The sequence below is a fragment of the Micropterus dolomieu genome, linkage group LG18, assembly GCF_021292245.1.
Source record: "Micropterus dolomieu isolate WLL.071019.BEF.003 ecotype Adirondacks linkage group LG18, ASM2129224v1, whole genome shotgun sequence".
NCBI classification, from domain to species: Eukaryota; Metazoa; Chordata; class Actinopteri; order Centrarchiformes; family Centrarchidae; genus Micropterus; species Micropterus dolomieu.
The window spans coordinates 36689504-36699819 of NC_060167.1; the positions used below are offsets into that span (position 1 = coordinate 36689504).

The 10316-nt window shown below is 39.1% G+C and overlaps 1 protein-coding gene across 1 annotated transcript in view; it reads right to left on the reverse strand.

Moving 5' to 3' along the window:
* Positions 1–445: 445 nt before the first annotated feature.
* hdac11 (histone deacetylase 11) overlaps positions 446–10316 on the reverse strand; it is a 43997-nt gene continuing 34126 nt past the window's right edge. The window contains exons 9-11 of the mRNA XM_046075214.1: positions 5697–5793; positions 4430–4608; positions 446–3262 (exon numbers count right to left, since the gene is read on the reverse strand). Of these exons, the coding sequence (XP_045931170.1) occupies positions 3020–3262; positions 4430–4608; positions 5697–5793 (519 nt within the window). The 3' untranslated portion in view covers positions 446–3019. The remainder of the gene's footprint in view (positions 3263–4429; positions 4609–5696; positions 5794–10316) is intronic.

The following is a 10316-nucleotide window of genomic DNA, read 5'->3' on the forward strand; positions in this document are numbered from 1 at the left end:
TATGTATGGCAAGCCTTCCATTTGAAACTTGTAGTCTACACGGCCAAACCTGATCCTGACCCAGGTTTTACATCTCGACTGCTACTTTTGTGACCAGTAAACTGATTGGTTTATCCATAATTGTTGTAGTTCTCCTCACCATGCCTTGTGTAGACAGCTGCTTGATTAAAGGACAACAGAAAATTAGTGCATGGTAGTGAATAGTGAATGCTTTAGATCTTTGATTCTCGTTAGAGGTTTTCTTACTGAGCCACTAAGTTGCAACTGTCCGATCCTCATTACATCATATGGTGCCGGATCACCCATATGGGACTATCAGTACTCAATGGAAAATTCAAAGAAATGCTGACCTACATAGCAGCAGCATTGCTAACTAAGGTTTTCCAAACATGCTATTATTGTACCATGGGCAGTAAAGATTTAAAAACAAATTACAAAGCAGACATTTTGGCTGTTATAGGTTTATTCATCATTATGATGCATAGAAGTAGTTTTCAATGTCAGCACAAATCCCAAACGCACCCAAAAACATTCAGTACTTTGTAGACGTCAGTGTTATTTTTGGCACACAACATTCAGTCAACTGAAATGACTAAAATGCTGACTGACATGGAAATGAGCTGATGAGCGGGAATCTGGGATCAGGCATTATGGACAGGCCTGCACACAATAAGTGATACAGTCTGATTCCTGATGAAGGTAGACTGCATTAAACTTTTCAGCTGGATTTCAAAAGCAGCCCACCAGATCAAAGACTTTAGCTAATTAGCACGGACACCGCTAATATGGCCTGTCTTTCACAGTTTCATTATGAATGTGTCCAAACAGCTTCCTGGATAAGCACCGGATACTGTTTCAACCGGATACTGTTGTTCAAAGATAGGCCTTTAAATCCTTTAAATGATCACGAGTCTGTACTCCAGTCCTTTACTCCCTAACTTTTTATAACAATAAAGTGGGGCCAGAGCAGTGGAAGATAATGAATGTGAAAATACATTAGAAAATCATTACAGCAGCACCTGCCAGCAGCCACGGAGGTCCGCTCAGCTGCAAAACACATCTAATGCAATGGCAGTACACAGTTACGTCACCAGTATCAGCACTCACCTTATGGATGTAATATGGTCGTAGCGAGGAATAATTTGAGCAGAATACCTCTCAGCAAACCTATTATGGAAATGGTATTATCACATTAGGATTTCTTTGGTGACATATTCAACAGGACCTAATTTATAATATGGTGTGTGATATAATGTCAGTTTTATTGGTATATCAAATTTGAGGAAAAAAAACTACAAGTTTTTTATCTTTTTTTGGCTGCTAAAAGCACCAGTACAGTGACTGCATGAATAGATGCGCCACAAAATCCTAATGGTGGTTGGCTTGACCGGGTTTTCACAAACGACGGCTCACTTGACTGCAGTCAAAACGCAATCTACATGCACCAGTTCAACACAGCATTCTTGCTATGACTTAGAAGACAGTGATTTTGTTTCCGCTCTGTCTTCTCCAAAGACCTTAAAACTTTATCTGCCGTTTACTAACAGCTGATGTTGTCAAGCTGTTACTCCGATGGAAGACTGGCCAGTAGAGACGCATCTTTCGTAGGTCCCACCAACAAGATCTCAGCAGCATTTTGGATTTGCAAATAAAGCCTTTGGATGACATTTTTAATGACACATTCATGAGTGTAGATAGTTTAACTTTTTGACACAAAAGTAACTCCATAGATTTACTAAAGCTATAAAGTTACTTAAGCCAAATCCAAACAACAGAATGAATAGACACTGTCCATTAACAGCAGGATGTCCATTAACAGCTGCATTTCCAGTCCACACAGAAGCTGTGGTAGCAGTTAATGTTTTTTTTACAAGCTGCTGCATTAACCATATTGATCCAATATTTTTAAAGATCAATTTTGTATGAATAGAATATTATGTGTAAACATCATTAGGGGAGTTCTGTATGTTTGACTACAGCAAACCAATCAGAAGTAAAACCCATGAAAAGCGCCACTCTACAGACCTGCTCATTAATCACTGAACACTTTTTGGACTTCGATGTGTAGATGGCAGGAACACACTGCAACAGAACATTGATTTTCAGGAGTTTGGGAATGTTGGTGAATTTTCTTTCACTACGCTAGTTAAAGTGCTCAGAGTCACATGTTTTAGTGTTTCATATTTGTTCACACTTTAGAGACAAAATACTTTAGTACCTACAGTAAAATCATATTGGGTTCCCTATAAACACAGCGATAGACTGGATTTAAAGCACCCCATTAATTGCTCATTAGTAGCCAAACTTGTGTAATGAAATACCATTAACTCTATAATAACTATAACATTATCTAGAGACAAACGCCAGTTTATCCTAGAAGTGATCAAACTAAATGCTAATGAGGAATGAAGGACACATTATCTTCAGTAAGAAGTTTAAACATCACTGTTGGGATAGTTACCGTTTTCATGGGAAATTATCTCCATAAAGTAATCTGAGATGGAGGATAATTAATATACTTCCCATGTATCTGTAAGAACATTTCACCGATTTACCATTTCATTGACTATTAATATGTCATATCTTTCACAAATGACATTATTATATTTCCTGAGATGAAAGAATACCTCTATAAAATGCTGCCCAAACATACATTAAACATAAAACCATCATTCTCCAACTGATGAAAATTTAAACAACTCTTTTTGTGGCATATGAGGGCTTATGAAATCAGCTGTGGTCAGGATTTATTATTATGAATTATTCCTCTCTTTGAGTAACTGCCAACTTGTAGTTTAAAAATGTAAAACTTTACCAGAGCATTTTTTGTCCTATGTGCAAACAAGCACTGTGGACCCCCCCCAATCATTCGTCATTCATTCCTGTGTGACAGCAGTAACCTTAAAATATCATCACTGCTGTCACACACTAACTGTACAACACAAATTTACAGAGTGCCTTTAAATGTCACAGCTGTGGATGACACGCCTGTGAGCAGTAACACCAGGATTAATGCATCTCAGACAGCAGTGAATGTTGATCCAACAGATCCAGAGCTGCACATCATGCCGGTCACCAGTGAAGATGATCCCTCCCCCTCCAGAGCCTCTGCTCCAATCAGGCCGTGCTGGTGCAAGTTGAGGATGGAGTCAGCGATGATGCGGGCCGTTTTCTTCTGGTACCCCCCAGATGTCACCATGAGTATGGGGATGCCCCGTCGCCTCGCAGCCCTGAACACAATCTCGTCTCTCTTTACAATGCCCTGGCAGAGAAAGATGAGACAAAATCTGGTCTATACATGGCTGTGGATAGTACTGGTATTTTCTATGATTTTCGTCAGGCTGTTGACTAATGTTTCTATCTACACTCCCTTCCTTCCCTGAGCAGGGAGGGGAGGTCTGGGGGAAAGAAACACAAATCCCTGTTTGGCTAGGTATTGAGAGTGGGAACAGATTATGTAAAAAAACTCATTTGTTAAGGAGAAATTAGTATGACAGAAACACATGTTCAGCCAGAACGTTAAATAATAATTATTAAAGCTGCACTAACCAGGGGTTTCTTTTTTAATTTCAGGCCATTTACCAGTCCAAATCCCAAATGAGTTCTACTGCACACATCGGTGTACCATCCCCACTAACACATTCGGCAGATTCACCTTATTTGCTCCAATTATTTTCTGGAATTTACAGAATCTCTGGCAGGAAATCTCTGCACACAGGAAGCAATAAATCCAACTGTGGCTCATGTGGATCAGCTCTCAGTATTCTTTCAAATTTCCTGACAAATTAGCTACATGAAGTACTCCCATGAATTGACCCAGCTGAGCCAGCTGGTTCTACATCTCTGTCAAAACAGCAATGCAGATGAAGGATTTTCAATCTTTTAAGATTTCTTAAGAGTAAACACGGATGTAAAGTGATCTGCAGACACTCTGCACTTTCATTCATTAACATCCAATTAATCAGCGCATTGTAACAGACACATTGCTACAGACTGAGGTCACTTCCATCCCTGCCTTATTCAATTATATGTTTATTACTGAGGTCATAGGTAGTAGTGGTGTTTTACATTTTATAGAGAGGCGTTTCATCTATTTTATCTAAGAAACACCTCTAAATATAATGCAGTCCTGAACAACACATCACTATGACACCTATTAACACCTCAATAACATGTGTCAAAAGAAAAAACCCTCAAACTTATAGGCATAAAAAAGGTAGACTTCATGGCAGAACAGTTGTGTTTGACTGCATCTGATATCACAGGTGTAAATGATAACAACATAGCAGTGACCCCCAGACCCCCCAGAATGGTCTTCCAGCTCACCAGCGATGTTTTGAAACTCTAGTTTGAACTATAAAAAGGTTTTTCAATACTCACTTCTAAAAAATACGGTCACACTGAGTATCTGACACAGCAGGTACAGTACCTGTGGTGATATGGAGAGTCCTCCAAGGGGGTCCCCATCCAAGATGTCTGTCCCTGCATTGTAGACTATGATGTCAGGTCTGACCTCATTCAGCGCTCCGTCAGAGTGGAGCTCTACCTTCTGTAGGTACTCTGAGTCTTCAGTGCCCCAGTCCAGTTCCACCTTCCTCTTTATGGCTCCTGGAAATGCAGAGAAATGGAGACGGGAATGGAGATCCACACGGATCATCACAGATCAAGCATCAGCACAAAGCCACAGAACAGAGCTGCCATCAATAAACCAGTAGCAGTAATGTTGAGCTGAATCCACAGGCCTCACATTTACATAGGCTAGTAATTGCTGTAGTATTTCATGCAACAGGATTTCTATCAACACAGGCATAGTAAGGCTTACAAAACTAATTTCTGATTTCATATGGTAAGGTCACGTAGGTAATTGTGTTCTATAGAATACTGGTATGTACATTTCCAATAACACATGCAACTGATGAAAAATGTTAATTAGGACACCTTTATGTTTCAACATTCAAACAGAATTAAGCAACAGAAGTAGGAATGGACAACTCAATAGCATGTCAAACAGAAGTTTTTGGTAGGTTTTTTTTTTTTCAAGAAGACTTGAAAGAAAAAGAATGTCCAAAAGTTATAAGCGCTGTCTTTGAAGGGACAAGGAAATAAATGTGTCTTGGAGGAAAAAATATGAAGCAAGAGTGGAACTGTGTGGTTTTTATCTAAAAAAGCCAGAATGTACATTTATTTCACCTATAATGATTACAAAATGTCTTAAATTCAATTAACTGCAGAGAAGAAGATAGCTGAAGAATGGGGAGAATTTTAAAGACAGGACTGTGACGTTTCGTCTGCAGAGTATTGTTAGAATTGGGGTAACATGTGTCAATACATCAGCTTTAATGTATTGACAGATTAATTAGTGTAAAAGCCGTGATTATGATGTTAATGGACTCCTGCGTGACAGAATTCCCGCTGAGTGCTAATAGAGTGAGTGGTAGTGCCGAGGCAATCATAGCATAATTCAAATGGCACTGGGTGATGTCCAGGGACTGGAACTGACAGCTCACTCTGCTTCAACCTCAACCTCCAACCAGGCAGCAGGAGCAATATTGAGCTTATTTTCTCACTAGAATGCATCGCATCTAAGTAGATGAAAACTCTAGAACTGCAAGAACCTGTCTAAAGATATTAATTCTACAATATTTTGTTGAAATCAAAAAGTTAAAAAGGAAGTTTGACAAGGTGCTTTCACTCACTTTTAGCATATCCGTCTCCGGGATAGATGTAGCGATTATACATATCCATGATGAACACTCGTCTGTCATCCAAGAAGTCACGCTCATGTCCATTTCCCTGTGAAACCACAACTTCAGGTTAAAAAAATAAAAGCACTTTGATGCTGTCTCTGCTTCTTTAAACATCATCCAGCACTGACAAACTGAATCAAGAATTTTGTTTTTGTGTAATATAGGCGATAACTTACAGCTTTTTGACATTTATTTACCTGAGACACACTGCGCTGAATGACAGCACCAGGTCAGGAGTAAATAGTCTTGTCAACTATAGGCATTAAATGCAAAAAAAAAAGGAATGGCTTCTGCATCACTTTTCATTTCCTTTCCTCCATTGCCACCCAAAGTGTCTGTCAGCTGTCAGGAGGAGATTAGGCATTATGCCAAGTCTAATATTACTAGATACAAAAGAGGATGTATGGGACAAGCAGGACAATTTGGTCTCAGCTGAACATAATGCCCAAGTAACTAAATTCATTGATGAAAGTTATAAAATAAATAAATTAGGTTGCTTGTGTGGTCTGGCTGGTTCTAATAGAAATTTGAGATTGAAGTGATGTGATGCTAAGCTCAGAAACTAAAGGAATAGTTAAACATTTTGTGAAATCTGCTTATTCCCTTAGTTAGATGAGAAGATGATGCCACACTCATGTTTGTGTGTTACGTATGAAGCTGGAGCCTTAGGTTTACCATAAAGACTAGAAGCGTGGGGAAACAGCTAGCCTGTGTCCGTCCAAAGTTCCTTTGGATCATTTGTTTGACCTGAACATAAACATACAGTGCTGCTGGAAACTTTGCTAACCATTTAGAATGTTCTATTCTAAAGGGTTAAATTAGTATTTCTGCATAAATGTGATCTCAGATAAAAGTATCTGAACAAGATAGCGGCGTTTGCACAACGTGGGGCTCAGGGTCTGTCCAGATTCTGCGACTTAGTAGTTCCACCCAACAGTTGTGAATAAGTATCATACAGCCAACAGGAACTCTTGGACATCAGATCTAATAACCTGGACAATTTTATAGGCCATTTCTGGCTCACTCCAAAGATTGCCAAGACATTGAAAGTGAACTGCTCGAAAGCTACATGAAAGACTGTAAACAAAGACAAAGAAGAGAGGAGGGCTATGGGCTAAGCTAAAGCTAACTTGTCATCATCTCTATCTAGCCTTTTCCTCGCCAATGGTCGGTGTCTGGGGAACCAAATGGATGAGCTGCAGCTGCAGGTCATCTCTCACTAAAGAATTATGGACTGCAACATCATGATTTTCAAGAAAACATGACTCTGTGTACAGCATGTTAGACCACAGCCTGCAGCACAGGGATTAAAGTTCTCAGTAGTAACAACAGTAGGCCTGCTGTGCATCATGCGCTGTGTAGGGACCAACAATAACCAACATGAAAACTTTGAAGTGATGGCTTTTGATGGCTTTGAAAGTTGTGTTTGGACTTGGATACAATTACCAGACTACAGTTTCCAACTGAGTAAAGGGGTATTTAATGCAATAATTTTTTCACCATTTGGACCTTTCAAGTTAATGTGAGGATTCGCTTTTAGAAACAATTAGATATGGTGTTCTTGTCTTTCTGAAACAGATTGCGATATGCGCCGCAGCCATTCCATCTGGCTTATAGACTACCGCTCGCTAAGCTATGTTTTAATCTTACACCACTGTGTTGAGACCTCTTCAGGAGTCCTGTTGAAGTTTGGCTTAGATCCGCTGCTCAGGTTACATTTAGGGGAGACCGGGAGTATTTGTAAAATCTCTGAAATTTTCTTTCATAATGGACTACTTAAAATACACTAGTATCGTTTGATATAACAAACCTACAGTATTTATGTGCACTAATTAATAATAGAACTGATATATTTCCACTAAGAAGGACACAACTTTAAAATTACATTTAATGCAAGAAGTTAGTGTTACAATTGCATGGTCTCTCAATCCCATTAAAACTGCACTTTTTTGTTCATTTTGCACAATTTGTTACTGTACAACTTGTGACAACGTTCCCTAAGCAGAAGCCTTGGATGAACAGAGATCCGCCTACTGTTGAAGACACACAACACTGCTTTCAGCATACACTGGCACTTGTTCTGGTGCAATTGCTCTCTCAGTGAATGTTTCCTATAAGGTGAGCTTCGTAAAATTTACTTTTTAGCTTTAAATAAATTTTTCATATGGTTTCTTTTCATAGGGACTCAAGCTATGGATCAACATGCCCAAAAAAAGTCAATCTGGTCTCTTAATAACCTCGCCCTTCTAAAAGCACTCACAAGATGCTCACAAGTCTTTGAGCTAGAGTCTAAGTCAAGTCTCTCGTGGTTATAATGAGGGTTGCATCCCCTGCTACGTTCAATCCAGGCTGCTTATAAAACTGCATAGCCATAAAGAATTTTTTTAAGTGTAACCCGTTTTTCACTCAGAGCCATGCACAATCAACTACTGTAACTCAACACACCCCCCAGACTTTCAAACCAGTGTAACGTTAACTAATGTATAATAAAACTGTAACATTACCTGATAAACCTTTAACCTGTTTTTCACTTACAGACCACAACCATGTAGCCTAATGCGTTTACAACTAATCACAGCTTATAAACTATGTTAGTCTGTTAAAATAATATAATAATAAAGAGTTCATGTCTTTTTTTATATATAACTCAGCAGTAAGTCATGTTGATTATAGGCTACAGTCGGTTTTCCAAATATAAACAAAGATGATAGACATATGCATACCAAACACATAATCCAGCAGCGACAGGCTTCTGTTATTGCCTATAATCACATAAATGTCATGCCTGATTACCTCATTAAACTGCACTTATTTAGCCACCTATTGTGATTATTCCGTTAAAAGAAATAGTTAAGTTTCACAAAGACATACCTTTGCTAATACCACGGACACAAAGTGATGTTTATATGCATGTTATGCCTGTTTGACACAGATGCAGCTGTAGTTATAAAGAGACTGGGCGATACAGCTTTAACATGGTGCGCAGACGGCAATCAGTTTTCGGTGGACGATCACTTTTCAGCACGACAACTGTGTTTGTTTGTCTCTCACACGTGTCGCTGTGCACAGCAAAAACATAGTTGTGTTACGTAGGTATAGGTTATAGGTAACACAGGGAGGGGAATACCAGCAAGCACACCAGACGTTTCCTAAAAATAAACATTGTTCACAAGTCCTGCACCTCGAGTTCGAGTCAAATCTGAAGTCTTTTGAGGACGAATCTCAAGTCGAGTCTTGAGTCACTGTGTGTGCGAGTCTGACTCTCAAACTTGAGTCCCCATCTCTGGTGTTACCATAATGCAAGAAGAGCCATGGTTAATTATTTCTAATTTGACACACTGAACACGCTTCTCGCGCTTTTATTTTGTAGGCAAAACCACTAAAGAGGAAGTGATTATGTGAGTAACTGTTGCTGCCATGATTGAGATCTATTTCAGCACCGCTATCAAAGCACCATAATCTGGCCGCGGGCCAGATATTACTGCTGGCAGGCAGTTTTGGAGACGGTCCATAATCACAGAGAGAATTAACATGTGTCCCATGATGTAAAATGCCTTTGTATAAACTTAATTTATTATGTGGTTTATAATGGACTGTGGTGCTGGTATATATATATATATATATATATATAACATACAACTTATGAACTTAACTTAAGTCCCGCAAGGTTCGGACAACTTGGCACAACACCAGTTAAGCTGGAGCTCATTCTCTTCAGCAAGTGTTCCTCTTCTGCCACTTCACACATACACGCTATGCCTGCACATGCGCACTGATGACCCAGGGTTAGGGTTACAATTTTGGATTTATTCACGCACTTTAAAAACATTTATTGAAATTTTTATATATTTTACATATTATCATTAAACGTTGAAATGTATATTGTAATAGGCTGTATATTAACTTATTGTAGTTCTATGAAAAAACAGATGTTGAACATCCCCATATCACCAAAATGGCGTGATCCTTGTTTCGCTGCGAAGCCTCGACTGTGAGATTGACAGTCACATCAGGCTCCGCCCATCGAAGCATCAAATCTTTGACTATTCAGGGTCAGCCCTAATTTTACAGGTGCTGGTAACATAATTAGAATATCATCAAAAAGTTTATTTATTTCAGTAATTCCATTCAAAAAGTGAAACTTGTATAATGTATACATTCATTCCACACAGACTGATATATTTCAAGTGTTCATTCCTTTTAATTTTGATGATTATAACTGACAACTAATGAAAACCCCAAAATCAGTATCTCAGAAAATTTGAATATTGTCACCTGGTGCCACACTCTAATCAGCTAATTAACTCAAAACACCTGCAAAGGCCTTTAAATGGTCTCTCAGTCTAGTTCTGTAGGCTACACAATCATGGGGAAAAGACGACCATTGAAACCTTGCACAAGGAGGGCAAGACACAAAAGGTCATTGCTAAAGAGGCTGGCTGTTCACAGAGCTCTGTGTCCAAGCACATTAATAGAGAGGCGAAGGGAAGGAAAAGATGTGGTAGAAAAAAGTGTACAAGCAATAGGGATAACCGCACCCTGGAGAGGATTGTGAAACAAAACCCATTC